At 42.1% G+C, this 22,672-nt stretch overlaps 1 protein-coding gene and 2 long non-coding RNA genes across 3 annotated transcripts in view; 2 read left to right on the forward strand and 1 right to left on the reverse strand.

Moving 5' to 3' along the window:
- Positions 1-3,195, forward strand: part of LOC114636899 — a 10,871-nt gene extending 7,676 nt beyond the window's left edge. Inside the window, exons 3-5 of the long non-coding RNA XR_003713702.1 lie at positions 487-558; positions 2,687-2,766; positions 2,969-3,195. This is a non-coding gene — a long non-coding RNA (uncharacterized LOC114636899). The remainder of the gene's footprint in view (positions 1-486; positions 559-2,686; positions 2,767-2,968) is intronic.
- Fbn1 (fibrillin 1) overlaps positions 1-22,672 on the reverse strand; it is a 203,723-nt gene that overhangs the window by 16,933 nt on the left and 164,118 nt on the right. The window contains exons 43-54 of the mRNA XM_028784990.1: positions 22,004-22,129; positions 19,008-19,130; positions 16,031-16,156; positions 13,869-13,985; positions 12,540-12,668; positions 11,662-11,781; positions 8,365-8,490; positions 5,119-5,268; positions 4,688-4,753; positions 4,353-4,469; positions 2,610-2,729; positions 1,022-1,144 (exon numbers count right to left, since the gene is read on the reverse strand). Of these exons, the coding sequence (XP_028640823.1) occupies positions 1,022-1,144; positions 2,610-2,729; positions 4,353-4,469; positions 4,688-4,753; positions 5,119-5,268; positions 8,365-8,490; positions 11,662-11,781; positions 12,540-12,668; positions 13,869-13,985; positions 16,031-16,156; positions 19,008-19,130; positions 22,004-22,129 (1,443 nt within the window). The remainder of the gene's footprint in view (positions 1-1,021; positions 1,145-2,609; positions 2,730-4,352; positions 4,470-4,687; positions 4,754-5,118; positions 5,269-8,364; positions 8,491-11,661; positions 11,782-12,539; positions 12,669-13,868; positions 13,986-16,030; positions 16,157-19,007; positions 19,131-22,003; positions 22,130-22,672) is intronic.
- Positions 4,138-4,521, forward strand: LOC114636900. Its single transcript, XR_003713703.1, has 2 exons — positions 4,138-4,281; positions 4,375-4,521. It is a non-coding gene; the product is annotated as an uncharacterized LOC114636900 (long non-coding RNA).

The raw sequence follows: 22,672 nt of genomic DNA on the forward strand, positions 1-22,672 counted from the left end.
TCTCTCTCTCTCTCTCTCTCTCTCTCTCTCTTTCTCTCTTTCCTTTAATAACCTTTAATAACATTACATCTCCCCTCTTTTTTCTTTTTCCTTCCCCGGTCTAGCCAGAAGTCTTTAGACTTTATTCTGTATGGGGTGATGAACTCTCAGTAACAGTAGCTTCCCCTTCAAACACAACTGCATTTTAGCCAGGCTGAGAGACTGGGTATCAGCTCATTAAAGGTGCACAGTGGGGTTCTTCTAGAATAGTTTCAGGTCCTCTGATTCAGCCCTGTTCTGAACTCTGGAGATTACCAGTACTCAGTAAGCCTTTTTAGCTTACTAATGTGTTAAGGAACACGGCTTTTGTCACCCTGTTTTTGAAACGCAGTATCTCTTTCTTTCCTTGGGCGCCATATGTTCATTAGTTTATAAACTTAGAGCATTATGTTTTTGTGTTTTTAAAGATTCATTTTTACTAATGTGTATGTGTTTATCTGCATACAGTTACCCTTGATTGCCAGAAGAAGGCATCTGATCCCCTGGATTTAGAGTTGCAGGCCCTTTGAACTGCCTGAGGTGAGTGTTGAGAACTGAATTTGGTCCCCTGCAAGACCACTAAATCACTTAACTATCTCTCCAGCCCCTCTCAGAACATTTGGCATATACAACCTTCATTATATCTATGACACTAGGATTATGTATTTATATTTTTGTTTTTTGTCTCAACTTCTATATATTGAGGTCGCAGGATGTTGGGCAATAGCTTTGTACAGAAAATATCTTATACCCCATAGGATGGCTGACATATCTTAGACATTCAATGCATAGCAAACTAATCCAAGATCTGCAAGGTCTCATGGGGCTTCTTGTTACAATCTAGGGGTAAAGGAAGAGATGAAAAGCACTATGTGTGTTGTGGATTAGGAGACTTCACTCAATATCCAGCCCTTCTCTACTAACGGATGCTTTAGAAGGACATCTGCCCTTGTGCATAGAGACAGAGCATTCTGCCTTGGATCAACTCAAGCAGGACCCTCACCTTTGCACATCCTCCTGTCTTCTCGCAGAACGTATCCAACAGGGCACTTGCATTCATAGGACCCATAGGTATTTACACAGCGGAAGGCACAGAGTAGAGGATTCTGGGCACATTCATTTATATCTACAGTAAGAGAACATAAAAGAATGAACCAGTAGCACCAAGAATGTCAAAAAGAGAGAAATGTGTTTTTACTAAAAGTCAAAAGTCTTCCTTATCATAGGCATGGATGGATCCAGAAAATTATAAAAATGAGTTGGTTATTTTATAGCTGGAATAAATATGGTGGCCGTATGTTCTGGATCTCCAGGCACAGCTCCCAAGCTTGCTGTCCTGGTGTAACTAGGACATGATTTACATGAATGAGGAACAACAGGTACACTTTGCAGACTTGGAAGACTCAGGTTGACCAGTTGCTGCTTCCTTTGTACATGGACTATAGATCATCTTTGCTCCCTTCAACTAAAGCAGCTGTGGTCAAAAGAGAAGCCAAGCTCTCTACTACTCTTAGTAACTTCTCCTTCTCCAAACAAAGAGACAGCGGGGATTCTCTGCTCAAACAGTGTTCTTGTCATTTTATACTTAGAGAAACTCAGTTTACACACATGCCCTCTACTGGGAAAAATGACTTTTCTAGAGTACATGGCTCAGAAATATCAGGACATGTTTTCAAAAGCAAGAGGATGAAACCAAACGTCTTCGATGATCCTATTGTTCCCAGAGAACAACAATGTGTGTGGAGGACAGGACTGAGCATCCAGGCCAGGCTTTAGTCACAGCCTCAAAAGGCTCCCGACACTCTGAAGGTGCCAACAGTCCATATCTCTCATGATTCCTTGAATACCACCATTTTCCTTCACCTCTCCCATTCTTTTCCTACACCAGTGAACCCCATCTTGAAGGGCTTGTAGATCATCTGGACAGCTGCTGGGCTCGGCTTTTAGAGTTTGTGATTTAGTGATCTAGGATGAGGCCAGAAAACTTGCATCCCCTAACAATATCTCAGGGGAATATGAGGCAAATAGTCTAGGGACCAACCACTCTTTGGCACTCTCTAGCTTTTCTTTCTTTTCCGTACTTCCTTCCAGGCAATCATACTGACAAATACTTTTCAGATTTCTCTATGGGTTAGGCAACCTCTCCTCTGGGATCGCCTCCAGATGACCACAGGATTGTCAGTGGTCATCTAGCTCTGTGGGCAGATGTTTCTAAGAGGAGAACAGCGGGACACAAAAGAAGTGGGGGACGAGGAGGAAAGTCTTGGAAACAACAACAACAACAAAAGAAAATTGAGAGTATGACAGGAGGTAGTAAATGAGACAGAAGTTGTATTGAGATGTAAGCAGGAAGACACACTAGCGAGCACTCTGTTATATACACTATAACTTCTGCCACAAGCCATTTATATTGTTTTTTTATATTTCCTAACCATATGAGGCCACAGAGAAGAATGATACAACAACCTGCCAGGTTCAGATGTTCTTAATTCTCTATGCCCTAAAAGGTATTTAGTATTAAGAACTATAATCAAGCAGCTGCTCCCATGGTCAGTATAGGCAACTGTCTCTTCTGTGTCTGAGACCCTTACCTTCACATGTCATCATTGGACCGGGCTCGAATCCCTCCTCACAGGTGCATTCAAAACCTCCAATCACATTCTTGCAGGTCCCATTGCCACAAGGATTGCCCACGGAGCATTCATCGGTATCTGTAACGGATATGAAGTGGAGAGGAAATGAGAGGAGGTAAAATAGAGCTCAGGCTCCCATATCACCTTTCATTGTCTGAGTTCTTGGATCTGCGCTGTCTTGCTTAGTTCTCCTGTTCTTACAAGGAGGGAAATCTTCTGATCACTGGTTTATAGCTGAAGTTTGCACTTGCTCAAAGGCAGAGACAGCGAGAGATATGAATGTCTAGCCCTTATACCTTCCACGTGGTTTTCTGCAGCCTGTCCTTATGGAGGAGTGCATCTTTCCCTGGGAGTAGATGTTCTAATGGCTAAAATAAGGCTCCTACGTGCAGCCAGGGGGTTCTGCTGGTTCGAAGACAAAGACTCTTTCCAATTGGTCCCGCATTACATCACTGCATAAGAAGGCTTACATATGACGGAGTCTTGCCAGATATAAAATAGAAGACTACCTAAGATTAAATAAAATATACTGGATAAAACCCAACATTCAAGTAGATTTTGTTGATTCTGTTAAAAACCTGGTGTTTTACATTAGGCAGAAAAAGAAAATACTAGAAAAAAAGAGAAAAGAAAACATGTTTAGGGCATGGTCTTTCTAAACAACTGTGGAGAGAGAAAATATTTTACCAAAAAAAAAAATCTGTAAAAAATATAGATTCTTCCTAACCCATCCATCTGGAGCATCCACTGTTCTTATTTCTGGCCAAAGCCTTAGGGCGAATATTTTCCTTTGGGAAAGAAAGAACCCTATTTTTAGAAACAACGTTGCTATTTTAGATATTGGAAGCCCAGGAACATGGTGGGCTCTCCTCAAGGGCTACTCCTTCCAGGGGAGGAGGATTTTTTTGCACATACACAGCAGCAAACTGAAGATGCCAAAAAACTAACATTGATAAACTTTGTTTCTGTTTACTTACTAAACCTTACTTTACAGTCTGGAACACTGTATCTTCCTTGAGTTAATAAAAACAACAGTATCATTGCAGTTTAGAACTGCTAGGGTAATTAGACACAGACCATTTCATTTGCATAGTAGTACACCCAAGGCGGGAGAGGTTGAATAATATACTTATGTCCCACCCCACAGACAGACATTCAGTGTTGATCACACATAATCCATGTTGCAGCAATACTTTGTGAGAGTTCTTGGACATAACATTTAAATCTAGCAATCGGAATTAAGACTAAGTGGTCCACATAGGAGCCATTCTTGGACATTTTAATGAAAAGGCTAAAATAAGACACCAAATAGGGTGAGTGGCTTTCCATATTGCCAAATATATAAGATACATAGGAAACGTTGTGTTTTTACATGCCAAAATTATAAACTATGAGCTCTAACAGTATATTTTAAGTTTCACTGAAACTTCTGTTCTCTGTTGTCCTTTTCAGTATCTCTTAGGACATGTCCAGTACCTGCCTTCCAAGTTAGACTATAAGGGTCATGCAAGGAAGGATCGTCCTTGCTTGGTTCACCGCAGTAGCTCCCTACCCAGCTCAGGTGGAGACCACCTAGCAGTCTAAATGAAGAAGCCCTCTAACGAGGAACAGAACTCAACTCACACCTTGGGTCAGTAAAAGACAAATCTCTCAATTTTTGCATATAATAATTCCAAAGGGAGGGGCTGAATCACTACTCACCCACACACTCATTCCCTTCCAGAATATAACCAAAGGGACACTCGCAGCGATACGAGCCATCTGTGTTGATGCACTGACCATGTTTACAGACATCAGGTTCTTTGCATTCATCCATGTCTTAAGTGAAGAAAGAAAGAACAATTAAAAACCAAGGTATTTTCTTAAACTATTATCATGTCGGTGTTCAGTAAGTGAATATCTAATATCACAATACAACTGTCATCCAAGTGATAAGACATTAAATAGAAGGGATTATTTCTCCCAGGTAGATAAGGAGAAATAAGACCCAGAGGAAGGAAAGAGAAGAAGCAGGAGGACCTTGCTTGGGCACTCACCGACTGCTGAGTCATCAGGGCCCACAATGATCCCACTTCCAAAGGGGCAGATCTGGCGGAAAGCCTCTGTGGTGGAGAGATATACTCATTAGTGGGAAGACCAGAGACAATGACAGGCTTCCCATGCTCCTATCCATTGTGTGGTTGTGACCACATGCCGCACACAGTGAGAGACAGGAACAAGATGCCCAGAAACAAGGAGACATCACCAAGACTCTCAACAATGTGCGTATCTTTTGGATGACTCTGATTTATTATTACAAGAGAAAAATAACTACCATGCTCTTCTGGTAAAATACGTTTAAATGGCATTCCAGTTACACGTAGAATTCGATTATCCTATTGGCTGTAAGGCTTACACTGTTACTGATTGCATGGTCATATATATGTGTATGAGACCATGCTTCGAGAAACAAAGATGTTAGACTTACCATCTGGCTCAGTGGGGCACAACTCACAAGGGTCTCCCCAGCCTTCTCCCTTCAAAGCACAGCAGCATTCCTGCTTGGAATGGTTCCTGGATTTGGGTGAGGAACACTTTCCACCTTCAAACTTCGCATAGCAGTAGCTCATTCGTAAATCTACAACATAAATCCACAGTACATTCTAGTTGCTTTCCTACTGAATCTTCATTGTATGATAGTCGATCAATGCATTCTCTCATAAACTATAGCAATATTCCAAAAGTGATCAGAAGCGCAAAAGAGCTGAGACTGCTAAAGTCACAGACAGCCTACAATAAGATAGGGTGAACAGATTCGTGTTGTGTTATCTTTTTCCTTCAGTTTACCTGCTACTTCAAAGCAACCTGATATGAATAGTGAACTCTAAACCTGCCAGTCTTAATAGACTTTCATTAACAATGCCAGGACTGGAACATCCTCCGATAGAATCATTCATGAAGATGTCCTTGCATGATGGCTTCATTTACGTGGGTTTTGTACAACTTTTCAGGAAGCAGGAGAGCCTCTTGATTCTAAGACATACTGTCATTGTGTGTCCTATACACTCTGGTACCAAAGACAACCCCACACCACAGCATATGAAGAAATGGTAAATGTATGGACTAGTCACCTGAGCCACCAGGGGAATTTACTGAGGTAGCTATTCATGGGATTGTGGGGACAAACTCCAAGTGGGACTTTCCATAGATTTTACACTCATGAGCACACAGCTACATCAAATTAAGTTTCCAACCAAAGTTTGTTCAGTGCAATAGAAAGAGGAAATAAAAAGAAACAGAAGGCAGGACTATGGGCAGGTGTGAGCAGAATAATCTTTCTTTCAAAGGATATATCTATTTCTTTTCACTATTGCTCTGGTAAACCCAAAGAAGAGGTGATCTCTTCCTTATAAAATGCTCCAGTGTTAGTTGACATAATTTTGGAAGCCAACTATTCCCGTCCTCATAGAGCAGATTGGGTAAGTCTGAGAAGTGAGCTCATCTAGGGGCCTGGAATGTGGTTTTCTTTCTTTCTTTTTTTTTTTTTTCCCAAACCTGACTTCTAGAGCCACGCACAACGTCTCTTTTATTATACAGTGGCTAAGCTCTGCAGATCTGAGGACATGCTTCCACATCCCTTTTGCACCCTTCCTCCTGCCTAGTTCTGTCTACCTCTGACTTCTGCATTCTCTACCATCAGTTTTCCAGTCCAGAAAACAAACTCCCATGGCAGTGTTTGTCACCCAAATATTTACTCTGTGGAGAAATGTCAAGACTTAACTAATTCTCATTTCTTGGGATATGCCTTTCTCATTTGCTTTATTCAAATCCTTTGTCCCATCCATTGTTTTGCATAAACAGAGTTGTTTATTTATTTATTTATTTTTTACCACTTATTCCTACAGCTGTCCTTAAACTGCTGACCTTCTTCTCAATCCAGTTCAGTGTTCAATCTTCCCCACACCACTCTCTATACCAAAAGAAAATAAATAGCTTGGATTTAGACTGAGACTCAAATGCATAAAGTCCCAGTGACATCTTGTGTTTCAAAACCCCAAATCAGTGGCACTGTACAACTTCTTCGTTTTATGCCTAATAGAAGCCTGATTCAATTTGACACCCTATAAGACAAATCTCTGTCTCAAAATTTCAGGTTCCAACAGAACTTGCACTCAAATAGGAGATTTGCTTTCAGTCATGTTGTTCCTCTAGGTAAGCTTATCACTCAAAAGTGTACCGCACTGTGAAACAGCTTAGTGCTCACGTATACCTCAGCCAGACTTCACTAGGATGCCTGCTTGACAGTCCATCTGCAAACAACCCTTCCTGACCTCTGAAACTTCTCTGGAACTATGACAGTCACTTTCTCTGCTTGCATTCCTCAGCTCTTGGCTGAGGATGTGGCAGAGTTCTCACAGCTGGGCTGCCTCTTCCTGCAATGTCAGCCTGCCCTGTGACAGGCCTGTGCAAATTGAATTAATAGCCTTTGAGTTTCCTCTGGCTTGCCACATGGGTAGATTCGCACCTGGCTTCTCACTGCTTTCTTTCCAAATGCAGGCCAAGCGAGCCAAAGACACACATGAAGTCAGGCTCTATGGGGCTGGCCTGGAGCACACAGGCAGAATAGCTACTTGACTCTAGCTGTGCCTCCATCACTACCCTGAAACCCTTGTGGTCATCTGATAGTCCTCTACAAGATCAAACCAACCAGAGAATTTGCAATCTTTCCCTTCATTTTTCTGCATAAATCTACTGATAAAATAAAACCATAACCAGACAGAATAATAGTAACAAGAGTTCTCAGGCACCTCAGAGACATCAGAACTGTGTCATGCACACAATAAAGTTGCTTGGGTGGGTATTGGTGTTGTTTGGGTGAGCAAACTGGATTTCTACACCAATGACTGGCTTCTCTGGTCTAAAACTTGGCAGGCCTAGATTCCAAAGCCATATTTTAGAATCTTAAATTATATTCTATACCTATTATTTAGTAATATGAACCAAATCACACACATAAAGTAAACAAACAGCTAAAAGTGCAAAGCAACAAATAGACACGGACAGAAATTCTAAACTAAATATTTAGGGGCCTTCCTCACCCTGTAATTCATTAAACTCTTTTGTATAAGTATAGCCAAATAACAATTGCATTGCTTGGGAATGTCCAAACAAGTTTCTCGGTTTTATCCAAACATAGTTTTGTGTTTATCTTCTAAGTCTTTTAAAGTTTTTTCTTTTATTTTAAAGTTAACCTGGCAAGCCCTTGAATATTTTCACCAGGTATTATTGTTTCCCCAAAGGATATGTAGGGTAAACATGGGGTGGGGGAAGATGATCAGTTTGCATTTTCTCTCTCTGAGGATTTCGGTTTGCACCCACATTCACTTAAGCTGCAACTTCTGAGGTGGGAACCTATAGGTGATCTCTTCCAGGTTCTGTAGTATCAGTGACTCTTGGGGGTGCCCCTCTCCTAAGAGCCTTTCTGCATCTGTGCTTGTTGGAGGAATAGAGGTGTAAGTGCCAAGAAAGTTGAATAAGCAACTGAAACTTGATGGATGAGTTTTTAACCTCAGAAATAAAAGTGAACCTTCGGGCATATGGTAATCATTAGACCTGTGGGTGAATGAAACATCTTCCCGTTCATAAGGACTCAGAGCTTTGCCATGTTTAAAACATAAGACCATAACAAATAAACACAGAATAATGAAAGTCCAAAGCTTTCAGAGGCATTTACCTTGGCACCTTCTTCCAGTGGAGGACAGGGAGAACCCTTCCGGACACAGACATTTGAAGCTGCCCTCAGTATTGCTGCAGGTCCCCAAAGCACAGATTTCTGGCTCTTCAACACACTCATCAATATCTAAAAGAATTATCCACATCAGAGTCAGAATGTCCCCAGGACATCATCAGTCACTACACCGAGACATACAGGCTCAGTAGGAGAGTTGTTTCAGTACCTTTGCAACAGGGAAGCGATTGCCTGTGATAGAATTTTGAAGTGAACTTTTAAAAGTTACTTTTAACAAGTCTTGATGTAAAAATGGAATCTGTAAGAGTTACAATGATGAGCCTCTTACACTGTGCAGGGCAGTCACAGAAATGAACTCCTTGCTTGTGAAGGAGCAGGGCAAATCAGAGAAGTTGTATTAACTCCACACCACGCTGAGCTGGGAAAGAGGCCAGGAGCTCCAGCACCCTACCTCACCATTGCACAACTCGAATCCAGTGCTGAGCTCAGTGTAAGGTGATTTCCCTCCACTTGCTGATGGAGCCTTCCCAGCACCCCGTGCGGTAGCATTCCCAATACCCTACTGCTGCAGCCTTAAAGACATTAATGGTCACATTACTAAGCACAATCCCATCCCAGAAGATGATTCTGATCTGCAAGTTAGTTTTTCTGAAGATATCAAAATTCCTTTCTTGTATAGACCAGGGCTTCGCTTTCAACACAGAGCTAATAGGAACTGGATACATGTGATTTATGGCCTGTTTTCTTCAGAACATCAATCCATCATATTGCCTGGAAGAACCGACCTATTGAGAATTCAGAGTAGCTTGGTTAACCAACATGTTGTGTCATAAGGGTTTTTCCTAGAGATTCTCAGCTTGTGTATGTTGGCCTGACTGTATAATTAAGTATTCTCTTTCTCTTTCCAAATTATCTGTTTAGGGAATAATACATGATCGTTCTACTTTTATGAAAAACAGCCACTCGACTGCAAACTCACTCATTTCCTGTGACTTTCACCTAGAATTTATAGTGAAGAAATGTCTTTATGGTTTTAAATCTGGACTGTACTGTTTTAGTTAAAAATTTTAAAAAATTATATACTATCTCTTGGGTCATGTAACTCTTTTGCTTCATATGTGTGTAGTTCTGCCTACAAAGTGCATTTTCATGACTTTGTTCCCACCTAAGGGAAAGTCAAGAAACTAACTCCAGTATCTTGCCTTAACATTGTAGATATCATGATAATCCAGAAATAAGCAATCAAAGTGGTTATTTTCTCACACAATGCAAAATCAGCCCCCTCATCCTCATCTGTGAACTTGTAGTGTATTTTTTAATTGTCATTTTTTTGGGGGGTTATCAATGATTTTGAACTTCCCTTCATTAAATTATTTTATTCTTAGACTCCTTCCACCACTACATCTCTCCTTTGCTTTAAAAAAGTTAACTTATGTGAAAAATGCTCAAATATTTCCTTTTGGAGGTTGCTTTTATTGTTATTATGAATCTTTTGTTATTAAATACATATATTTGCATGTGCATATGCATGTGGTGTGCATGCGTGTCTGTGTGTGTGTGCCTGACAGTGTGTACATGTGTGTGCATGTGTGTGTATCAAGGCCAGTGGGTAACACTGGATGGCACTAGATTATTTTCCATCTTATTTATTGAGACAGGTTCTCTCAGTTGAACTTAAAGCATGCAGGTTTGGCTAGTCTAGCTTGCTAGCTTGTTCCAAAAGCTCTACCTCCCAAATGCTGGGATTATAGGAGGGCTAACAAACTCACCTGGTGTTGATGTGGGCGCTAGAGATCTCAACTCAGGTCCACACACTTGTGCCAACTGAGCCATCTCCCAGGCCCATTTCTTTTTCTTATATTAAAATTTAGCCTGTAGGTGCCATGTTCTTAATAACAGGTACAGATATTACAGAATTGGCACATTTTGTTGATCATCTGTGGAGTTATTTTTATTTCTTTGTATTTTCATTCTATATATTTGGGGGGAACTCATGTAGTAATCATGAAGTATATTGAATCAGTCATGAAGGAAATCATACAAGTGCTTGTGAGATGTCTTAAAGGTCAATGCCCTTGCCATTATGACTGGAAGTTGAACCCTAAGCCCTACACGATGGAAGGAAAATACTAACTCCCAGGAGTTGTGCTCTGATACCAACTCACATATGTGCAGGCATATGTGAAGACACATGCACACACATACACACACACACACACACACACACACACACACAGAAACAAACAAAATTTAAAAAGTTAAAAAAAAAGAGTGTCTTGAGAGATGAGTCTGCAGTTAAGACCATCTGAAGAGTGTTGTCTTGGAAGTTGGCTACTCTTCCAAGACAACACTGGTTTGATCTCTAGCTCCCACATGGTGGTGAACTATCTCCATTATAGAAGATCTGATGCCCTCTTCTGACCTCTGTGGGCACCAGGCATGTGCATGGTATACATACATGCATGAAGGCCAAACACTCATACACATAAAATAAACATAAAAAAACACAAGAAAACGTTCAGCAACCCCTCCAGATTTAATTTTGATAAAATGTTTCTACTTAAAACATATCCTCTGGAATGTGGTATGAATTGGATTTATAATAAAATTTCTCATTGGCAGTATTAAAAAGTAGAGAAAACTCTAGTTCGTTGTGATGAATGGAAGACCTGTTTAAAGGTAGTGGTGTGAACTATGTGACTTCTTGGGAATCCACTAACCCTGATTATTCATAAAGTCCTTGCAATGGCTACTCTTCACTTAGAAAAAGGAATCTGTGCTGAGATTAAAGGAATGGAGTGCTCTATAAAATTTGTTAAGAATTTATTCTTACACAACACATTTCTACCTCTCAATAGCTGAGGACATCACAGACAAGCTATATAACCACTTTTATCCAACCTTGAACGTGGGCACTTAAAGAGCCCATGCACATGGGAGCTGTTTCTAGCTGTCAACAATGGCCATTTAAAACCATGTAGTTCAGGAAGACCATCAGTGGACCAAACCTTGTGCTGAATCAGAGCGCAGCGGGAAGAGCTAGGGCCACCAGAAGAGCCTCTGCACAGAGAAAACCAATGCTCCCAGTGATCAGGACAGGGATTGGCTTTTCCTGTCTTGACAGAGTATGAGGTCATAAGTCATATTTTGTGAGTTAATTTAAAACAAACAAACAAACAAACAAACACAAACAAACAAAGTATTCCAAACTGAAAGTGCCATCACAAAAGTTTCTGATTTCAGAGATTCTAGTCAGTGTGCATCCCCACCAGTAGCCCTTACCTTCACATTTGTCATTCTGTAGACTATACCCAGGCGGGCAAATGCATCTGTAGGAGCCATCCAAGTTCTGACAGGTCCCAGGTGCACATTTCCCAGGATCCAGAACACATTCATTGATATCTGCAGAGGAAAGGAAACCAGAGAGAGGTCCCTGTTGGCATGATCACCATCGAGCAGTGCAAACTCAGTCAAAGGCACCGGAATCAAACCGAAGAAGCACACGGAGCTCATTAAAAGCCATGAGTCTCCCAAAGAGGAAGGCAAAGCCATGACTCTAAATGCTTCCCAAGGGATGCAATGCAGCCACATTTTAGTCTACCTGCCATAAAGAGAATATTCCTAGAAAAGTGTACCGCACCACAGGGGTTTTAAAGGCACTTAAAAGATTATGTGAAGTAACCTCTGGAGGGGTAGTTTGAGCAAAATATAATAAATCAGAGCTATCAAGCTTAATATTTAATGGTTAAAATGTTTTCAATGAGTATAATCCAATTTTTAAACTATGAAGGAAAACGACTATCTGTATGCATTTAAAAAAATAACAGTGAGGTTGAAACAGAGACTGTGATTCTGTGCTGGGCCTCTGGGGACATTTTCTCAGGGACTGTTTTCCTTCCTTTCTCTTTAAATCTGAGGACTTACATAAGTACACTGCATTTGCATACATTTCACCGTCCTCCCTCCAACTCCTCCCCATGTTCCCCAACACTCCTCTTGTATTCATGACTTCTATATTTATTTTTGTGTCACACACACACACACACACACACACACCCCTAAGCCAATTTACATTTCACTTATTTGCACAAGGTACAGCAGACCCTTAGGATTGGCCTGTCCTCCGAAGCTCCCAGGGCCTTTCTGAGCTCCTCACTCACCCACACAGGTCCTGCCGTCGGGAGCCACCTCGTAGCCTTCATTGCACCTGCACTGAAAGGACCCCACAGTATTGACGCACTGGCCATTTCTGCAAAGGTTCCCGTTTCCAGTTGCACATTCATCAACATCTGAAAAAAAAAAAAACTTCGTTATGTTCCAAAGAAAATGTCAAACTCCCTGCCATTTTTCTAATCTTTAGTGGCCTTTGTGGCCTTGGCCAAATACAAGAAATTACAATGAAGGTCTAGTTTCAGCCACAGACCCAGCTGTAGGCACCCATCCAAATATAATGAAAAGATTACATTATCATATTAAAGCCAGTAATTTCCATGATAAATTTGTAGCAGTTTTGCTTAGACTTTGTATATTTTTTGCCTTTTCGCATTTTTTTTATTTAAAAAATTTAATTAGCATACACAGGATTAAGTTTCATCATGGAATTTTCAAACAAAATTTGTTTTGTGTAGATTTTCTGCTCTCTCCTCTGGCTCCCCTGGTCTCTGTTCACCCCCAGACCTTGGTTTGCTTTCATAACTAATATGTCCCTCTATCATCTCCATGCTTCCTCAACCCCACCCATCCTCACCTTTCTGGTCTCTTTATTGTAGATTTGATTTTAAAAGATAAAACTGATTTACTAGATACATAATTCAGATGGAGGCAAACTATAGCATTGCAACTAGAAGTATTTAAAATTAGCTTCTAACTCTATATGGTATTTCATTCATTATCATTTCTTAGGATCCCTTCTCTACATTATTTTTTAGTTAGTTTAAAATAATGGGTGTTCACACATGCCCCCTTGCATCTTTCTCACATTCACATCCCTAGTATCCTACCTGGTCCTTCCTTCCCTCCCAGTGGTATCTTCCTCATCCCAAACATTCTTCCTTCTGCTTCATGTCACATGGATGCAGGTTTTATATCGTACATACATGAAGCTAATCTAGATTCTGTACCTTAGAGAAAATGTCTACCATGTCTTATAAGGCAGATGTTATACACGTAGTAACTTGTTTCTTTGAAGAGAGGATGCAGAGAAGGATCTATGAAAGGCTAGCACACTCCTCCACGATCATTCAACTGACAAAGACTTGCTTTTGTACATTTTAACCTAAAGGGTTTATCTTGAAATTTATCTAACTTAAAGTAGATACAGAAATTATAGCTGCCGATACACAGATCAATAAAGGTAACAGAATTATTAAAGTTGACTTTTAATTAACACATTATATTTGATAGTAACTTGACCAAATGTTACAGATGATTGCACGCTGGCCACGATACAGACAGATGTGTGTCGTGGCTACCTTCCCCCACATACTCACCTATGCAGTCATTGTTGTGAGATAGTATGAAGCCATGGTTGCAGCGGCAGTTGAAGGAACCAATCGTGTTTCTGCAAGTCCCATTCCCACAGGCGTCTCTCTCACACTCATTTATGTCTAGGAGGAAGAAAGGCCAGAGAGGGAGACACAGTGAGTAGAGAGGAAAGTGGTTATGTGGTCACTGGTGCGAAGAGCAGTAGTGGCTGCACAGGCTCTGTCTCAGGGGGCTGGAGTGTTCTGCCTGATGGCATCAGCCTGGAGAAGCTGAGGTGAGGGCCTACATCTTGGAAGCTCCTCCGTGGCGTGAGAGAGGAGGCGAGACGAGGACACGAGGACTGGACAAGACTTTTATTCTATTTGCTTCTCAAATTCTCCACCCTTGCCACTTTGCTCAAATGTTTTCACTTGAAAATGGAAACCCTCTGATGTGCATCTGGACCTTCCTTTGCCACACTTTGGAACACTCCAGCTTTTAGGATTCATGCTTCATGTTACCCCAAGGTTATGAGTCACCAGGCTGTGCTCTGCAATCCGCACCACAACTACCCTCTCCAGTTAAGCTGCCACCTTGGACACGGCTCCTTTTTCCCTCCAGTGATAACTCAGCTATCCTTCTGAACTCAGCTAAGGGATAAGATGGTGCTCAACCTGGCTTGGTTCAGAAGCTCTGGCATTGTTTGCCTTTTTATTTATTGGTATATGACTTTTCCCTTCAGTGCATTATGATGCTTGTTCTGGCAACTTAGCTATTTCTGCATTTTACCAAAGCAGCTAGCATCTTTCTTACATACTATATTAAGGAGGAGCAGAAAAAAAGAACACTGGTACCATTGGTTTTAAGATGGAGGTCATCTGGGCCAAGGATAAGGGGAGAGGACGAATGGAAAGCGACACCTGGGGAGGTCAGTATGTAACGGTCGGAGCCAAGACTGCCTCCTTCAAGTCTGAGACATGAAGACAATGATTGTAACTCAGATGGAAAAGTTGGTCCTAGCTCCCTAATGCCTTGAGTGTGGAGTGAACATCACATCCAAATAATGAGTCACTGTCACTCCTCCAGCCACCTGAGAATTAGGAAGGCACAGGAAGTCTGTTGTGTTCATCCACTGCCAAGAAAGAAAGACTGATAAACAGTGGGGCAGATTCTTACAGCGATGCAAGGAAGGGTAAGCCACCCTGGGATGAGCCAGAATGATTAAGGAGTAGGTAAAACATCATTCATGGGTGGACCTAGTTATAGCCAAAGGCAAGTGCTTTAAACAGGACTCTGTAGGCAGTTCTTCTGATGTGTTTGATTCATAGGCTTAAAGACCCTCAGAGGCCTAATGAATGTGACCTTAAGTCAGAAAAGAAGGTCTGTTAGATGTTTGTGAAGCACTCTAATAGTACCAAAAAACGGAAAGGATTTGAAACCCTGAGTTCTTCTTCCTCTTTTTCTCATAGGAAAATGATCCCTGTCCCCACTTTGTAACAATTTTCAATTTGACTTTGAAGATTTGGTACAAACTGGACATCCTTCTCACAAAAAGTGTCCATATATCCAAAGATTGAAGTCTGGTCAGGCAAATGAGCCCACATAAATACTACCCAAAGCCATGTGCTCACCCATGGACTGATGCACACACCTGTTGGGAGCCAACTCCTAGCCGAAAGCGGCTATCATCTTTGCAGCCATCTCAGGCCATATACCCTGACAAGAGACTTGTTTTCAACAGCCCAAAACAGCTGAGCACACTTTGATAAACATCTTGTTTTTCTCACATATCTTGTTTTGCTGTTTAGTGCCACCAGCTGCAAGGCGCACGTGATATCCACGCTGCTGGGTGCACGTGGTCTCCTCACTGCTAGCTAGGTGCACGTGATATCCACGCTGCAAGGCACATGACGTAGTGCCTTCAGCTGTGCTTGTCCACGAGGGCAAGGCACATGGTAAAGGGTATAAATACCCAGGATTTCCTTCCAATAAAGAGACTTGAGAGACTTGATCAGACTCCCTGTCTTGTCTCCATTCTTCGCGTCTCCGTCCCCACTCTCTCTCTTGCTAGGCCCTGACCCGCGGACCGGAGCAGCAGAACGGGCGGTTACAAAATGGCCCCCAGAACGTGAGGCAGCTCGGGTTGCTACACACACCCTAACCCATGGACCACTGACCACATACTCACCCAAGCACATGGTCTGATCTGCATTTGTTTTGAAGCCAGTGTGACAAAGGCAGTAGAAGCTTCCAACAGTGTCGATGCACTGTCCATGACTGCAAATGTTTGGGATTTCTTGGCACTCGTTTCGATCTGTAAACCAGAAACATCTTAGGTGGGCACTGTGCACATTTGCATTTTTTCTTAGATGGAGACTTAGAACAGAAAACAACTAAACAGATTATTTCCAGCCATTGCTCTCAGAGATAATCCTAAGTTGAACTTGAGGCTGTCAAGCAGACACTGGCATTTTTTCTAGTTTTTACTTTGAAATCGGCCAGATTTCTTATATTCAGAGCATTAGTACCAGTTGAACCAAGGAAATGGCTCCCTCTACCAAAGGTATCTTAAAAGAGGAAAGTAAAACTCAGAATGGGGAGAAGTGCTTGCTACAGTGCTTAAACAGCATCATGTGGAATTGATATCTCTAGGTTTTGGTACCAAAGACCATGGGTACTTTGGAGCTTCTTTGGAAAATTTACAGTAAAGTCAAACACATCATGCGTATATTGAAATGGGACACTGCTGTAATTGGTCAGATGCTCACAGTTAGCTGTATTCCTTTGCCTCACTCCTTCAGCTTCCATTCTACCTGTTTTAGTTGGAAATTACAGCTGCTTATCTTCTGCGTCGACAGAACTCTTACCCCAGAGCGACACAGCCTAACTGTGGCAGAGACCATGGCCATCTACCTCCAGGCAGAAACCATCAATCAAGACACTGCTTAGAAGTCTCAACTGTAGGAGGGATTAGGGTTACACCGCCCCAAAACTGTGGCTAGTCTACACAGAAAACAGTTAACAAATATCACTATTCTCATTGGAGAAAATGAAGAATGGATGGGCAAAGAAAAGGGACTTTTATTTTTATGACCAGAAAAGGGAGCTGACCTTGAGAAAGGTCAGTCACTATCTATCTAAGAGGCAGATTTTTATTTCCCAGGAGAACATGTGTGAGGTTTTCCTGGGAGGTTTGGAATAGGGGCAAGATCTCAAACAGAAAGAGTAGAGATCATAAGACAGTGGCTGGCGATGTAGCTGGGAAAGGCATGTCTACAGGGGTAGGATTTGCTACTGAGGTCAGGCTGGCATCTTGAGCACCACCCTAAACAGCAATCTAGGACCACTGTGATTTGGAGTTTTAAACAATGGATGTATGAATTCAAATTCAAATCTTGTAGGATGATATTTTCGTTTTAAATACTGGCAGAGAGGAGTGCTTTGCATCCTGTCTGAAAACTACCAGGATAAGACAGTGCTTAAAAATGGTTTAAAATAGTTTGAAGGTAGGACGGCAGCCTGGCACAGTAGCCAACAACTGTAACCTCAGCACTCTGGAGATAGGACACAGGAAGTGTGAACTTGAGCCAGCCTGAGCAAAATCATAAGATCCTGTCTCAAAAATCACCAACTAAAGTGAGATAGGCACTTTGTAGGATAAAAACCTTCAACCCTTAAAGCTGAATAGTAGTTACAAGACTCAAGGGCCTCAATAAATGAGGGAGAGTTGAAGTGTAGGCCACATAAACTGCTCACACAGGCTTTCCCTGATAGTACCAGAGGCAGTTTAGGTTAACATTCTATAAGAAAACATAAAAGGGCTTGAGTTGTAGTAGGCTGTAGCTGATCACCGTTAGTTGATCTATAAATGGCCCAACTTAACGGCCAAAGTAAATGGTCTACAATGGCACACTCAGTGTGACCAGTCAGTCTTTATTTTAACTGGCCACCTTTCACCCAGCTCCAAAGAAATATAACTTGAAAATAAAATACAGGGAAATGGTGTTAGAGCCCAATGTCACTGGGGATTGTGCTTCGTATCAGCCAGGGACTCAGTTTTCCTGTTCTGTGTCTCTGCTTTTGGAATAATCTCAGCTCCGTTGATGGAATGCTAAATACTTACACATGCTCCCTTTAACTCAAGAAAACAAATCCTAGTTGGCAAAGTGATTTTTTTTTTGTTCTGTTCTTACACCCTCTTCCTACCAAGGTTTCATTAAACAATGGGAAATATCCTGCAGAGAGCAGCACACTTCCTACCCCTTAATCACCGTTGGCCAAGAAAGCCAAGGACAACCTGAGCACGGTTCCTCTTGTGTTGTCTTATACACAAATGCACAAAAACCCAGGAAACTCACTTGGAAGTGAGCCCTGAGCAGGGCAACACACTCCTAAAAGTACAATGTAACTGTACCGAAGTGTAGACGAGGACCCGTCTGAAGTATTAGTTTGTCTCTGAGCTCTAACACAAGGGACTGAACTTTCATGCCACTAGCTATAGAAACCCTCGGATGTTGACCAAATGTATGGCCAATGTTAGGGACAGCACTGTCTTCTTATTTATACTACATCCTGACAAAGTGGACAGCAGACATCCCTAACCTCTGCTTACTGTGGGTACTGCAGTGGTAATGATACTGTCAAGCTTTGCTTATTTGGTGTCTTCAGGGAGTGATTTTCTTCAGTAAGATATTTAGGAAGATAAGAGCATGTGGTGTGGTGGTGTGTGTGGGGGGCATGTTTTAAATTTATTTATGCAGGAAGATTTGCTCAAACTCAAGTGAATAAAAAGACACAAGTAGAAGATATGATGAAAACCTTCTCTGTCTGAGATTTTATAGAAGTTAATCATCATCCTCCTCCACCTCCTCCTCATCATCAACACTGATTAGAGGACTGTGGGCTTGTGTATGTGGGTAGTGGGTATTTCTGGGCTGGGTAGGGATACAGCGAATCATTTGTATAAATGAGCACTTTTTGCTTTGCAATTATTTCATTTATAAGGAAGACAAAAAGCTCAGTGATTAGCGATTTTAACAATTTTCCTTAGGTACTTTGAGTTTATCAACCCACATCTTCACTTCTATTCCTTAGCCTTAGAATCTCTAAAGCAGTGCAGATAACAGGACCGTGACAGGAATGGCCTCTGAGTGGGTGCTACGTACCATTGCATTGACCCGTGGAGGTGAGTCGGTAGCCAGGCTTACAGTCACAGCGGTAGCTGCCTGCAGTGTTGATGCATTCCGCATTGCGCTGGCACACGGGGCCATTCTGACACTCATCGATATCTGCAAGCAGAAGAGAGTTTATTTCAAGGGAGAACAGACTCTGGTGTTGAGTTGGTGATACATGTTTTCTTACAATGGCCCAATCTTCTGAAAAGACGGCAATGGATATTTATAGCAGATTCATTCATAATGGCAAGACCTTGAAAGAAGTCAAGATAACTTTCAGTAGGTCAATGTATTATAAAGACACTGTGATATATTAAGATGGTAGAATATCAGTTAGTATTCTAGTGAGTTGGCTAGCTACAAGAAGACATGGGGGAAACCCACACATGGATTAATAAGGGAAAGAAGCTACCTGAAAAGGCTCTATAATATTCTGATTTCAACATTTGAATTTCTGAAACAAGCAAAACTATGGGACCAGTAAAGAGATTCATGGTCTCCAGGGCTTAGATTGGAGGTGGGGATGGGGAAAGGGAAGCTTCTAGAGAAGCTTTAGGGCAGGAAAAACTATGATACAATCATAGTAGACATATATCACTATTAAGTCATAGCACATATATTTGTCACTATAAATTTGTTCCATCACCAGGAAGTACAAAACCAATGGTGGATTCTATTCCCTAGGATATGAGACACATAAAGCTCAAGAAGGGAAAAGAGCCTCGAAGACTCAGAAGTCCCAAGGTAGAAAGGCATAAACAGTGACTGGGAAGAGGAGACTCTGGCTGACGGCTAGCCAAGCTGTCTGCAAGTTGTTCAGGAAGCAGCTTTCATGAACTGTTCGCCATGTTGGGGTAGGTTAGGCTTTCAGTGATATAACTGCCTATGGCCATCCATGCTTCTGTACATAACTCAGTCCACTAAGCAAGTCTATGGAAGAACTGCTTCTTTGGTCTGCTGTCAGTGCCCTACCAGGAGTGAAGAGATATTTGTTCAGACTTCCCCCAGGAAAAGCCACAACAGAAATACATCAGATCTGTGCTTGTACAGTGGGAAAGCCTGAACATGGCTGGTGGAGCTTCCAGGACTGAGAGTGTCTGTCTGAGGTGGCATGGACTGCACCTCTCTGTGCAGTAGGCCTATGAGCATGCCCATGTGCTGATGGACACAGCATTGCCTCACCCACTAGTTCTGCTCTGCTTGTAAACTATAAAGAATAGAGTCAACCATGCCACATTGGAAGCTAAGTGGTGTGACAGGCAGGCACTTCTGTGACATGAGAAGCTAACATCTGCTCATGCACTTCCTTGTGGAAAGAATAAATATGGAAGTCCCCCAAAACATTCCTGGAATCCACTCCAATTTCAGGATAGCTGAGACATGCATGAAGTCAACCTTCATTTTCTGATTTATATTGACAGCTCAGAATGTGTTGGGAAGCAGCTGAGTGTATTTAAACATTCACCTCGAAGATGAATAACTTGTGAAATGGAAACCAAAAATCGGCACACTTAATCTTCTTAATGTTCTCTGAATGTGACTGTTTCTTGACACCTTTATAAGCAGATAGAGTGGGTGGAGCATGCTGGGTCTTCCCTGACTACAGGGCACCTTGCCCTGGCCCAGCAGGCTTTCCCTCCTTGTATGTTGCAAGGTCTGGGTTGACTTTGGGTGGCCAAGGTCTGGGTTGACATGGGTGGCCTTGCCTATGTGTCCTGGCCAAGGGCAGCACTTTTGGCAAATATAAGTAGCAAAGGGGTATTTGGGTAAGTATCCAAGGGGCTGACAAATGGAGAGAAGAGAAAATATGAGGAAAAAAAGTAGCAGGCATCCTGAGACATGTACCAGAAAGGAAAGAAGACAGCCACCTCTAGCACGATAAGATCTGCTGTTCCCTGTTCTTTCTAAATCAGTGCTTTCTCTGCAAGAACCAATTCTTGATGGTTCCTGGAAACCCCACAGATGGGCTGTGGCCTGAACTGGCTATCTCTTTAAAAAGTCTTGGACTGGCTATAACCCCTGCCCACAACCCACACAACAAGCAGGGCAAGTGATGTGTGCCCAGTTGGCCACAGTGGTTGAAAGCTGGCAAGGGAGCCCAACAAGTACGTGGTTAGTAATGGAACATAGCTCTACATGTGAATTGTAAACGGTCCCTAATTTGGAGTAAAAGCCTTGTTAATGTCAAAATATTGACATGTGTGCCACAACCCACACTTCAAGGGGTGACAGCCCTTTCTATAACATGTAAGGTTTGGCTAGAGGCCCACCACTCAAGCATCAAGCAGAAACTGACTCCAGTTGTTCTAGAAAAAATGCCATATTTAGTGTGCAGCAATGTCTCTTCCACTAAAATGTAAAAGAATGCTATCTTCCCCATGGAGGAAAAGTATGAAGTGTTACAGCGAACACTGGGGACTCTCAGGCTGCACACACAGCAATAGGAGGCAAATGGAAGTCCATGAGCACGCAAGCCAACATTTTCCATATCAAATCAGAATTCTCTTGTGCCTTTGGAATATTGGTTTTACTATTGTTTCCACTGGGGAGAAGCAGAATCTCTGTTTGGAAGAGAACACTGACTTTGACATTTAGTTAAAGATGTCTATCCTCTTGTGTTTGTTTTGAAGAGAGTGAAGGAAAAGCACTCTATGTGATATACCCAGGAACTCAAAGCTCTTCCCTATCAGCTGAGAATCTGATAAATCTTGTATTAGGGAAAGTTCCTAGAATGAACATCCTGGTTTTCCCACTGGCTGTCAATGAAAAGAAAAATAAAACCTCATGTGGGTCTCTACCACGTGCTTTTCTTAATTAATTTTTAAAATGATACTTTTGTCAACTCTAGTAGACATTCCTACAATGTATTTTTCTGTTCTAACTCTCGAGCTGAGGTTCCAGTGTTGTGGAACTCTGGTAGAATTTGGCACAGGTGTTAAGCAGCTTGCTAGTTGCTTCATTAGTAGATGGGACACAGTCACACTTACCTTCACAAACCAGTAACTTGTCATTGTAGAAGAATCCTACCGGACACTCACACCTGAAGCTTCCAACCATGTTGATGCACACTCCATTTTCACAGACCCCAGGGATCTCCCGGCATTCATCAATATCTAGAAACAGAGAAGCCCCTTATGAGTGGCATAAGTCCATGGCATGGCATGGCATGGCATGGCATGGCATGACATGGGTCCATGATCCCGTGAAGGCTGAGATAGGGTTAGAAAGATAGGCACACGTGTGTCTGTGTGGAGTCCATATATTTGGGTTGAGTTTTGTTGCAAAACATCCAATTTGTAAGGTAGGGACCACTTTTGAATCTACAGAGTAACATGTAGGCCAGATGGGGAGAAGCTGACTGAAGACATGGTCTGCTCAGAGGAAGGGCTGTTGTGATGGATTGTGTTTTCTAGGGCCAGAGGGTTGGGCTTGTCTGTCTCTCCTGGATGGCCCCTCTACTTGCTTGTCAGAGTTTGACAGACCATGTCCGTTGGGCAGGCATGTATAGTATGGGCTTCACTCACAAGTGTCTAGTCCTGAGGCTTCTGCATTTCTATAGGAGTACTTGGTTTCTTATAATCAGGAGGCTCTACAGTATATTTTCTTGCCTGAGATGTAAGGGGACAGCTGTGGGCTAAGGTAGGGTTTATAAGAAC

This window comes from Grammomys surdaster, unplaced genomic scaffold (genome assembly GCF_004785775.1).
Source record: "Grammomys surdaster isolate TR1022 unplaced genomic scaffold, NIH_TR_1.0 125049, whole genome shotgun sequence".
Taxonomy (NCBI): Eukaryota; Metazoa; Chordata; class Mammalia; order Rodentia; family Muridae; genus Grammomys; species Grammomys surdaster.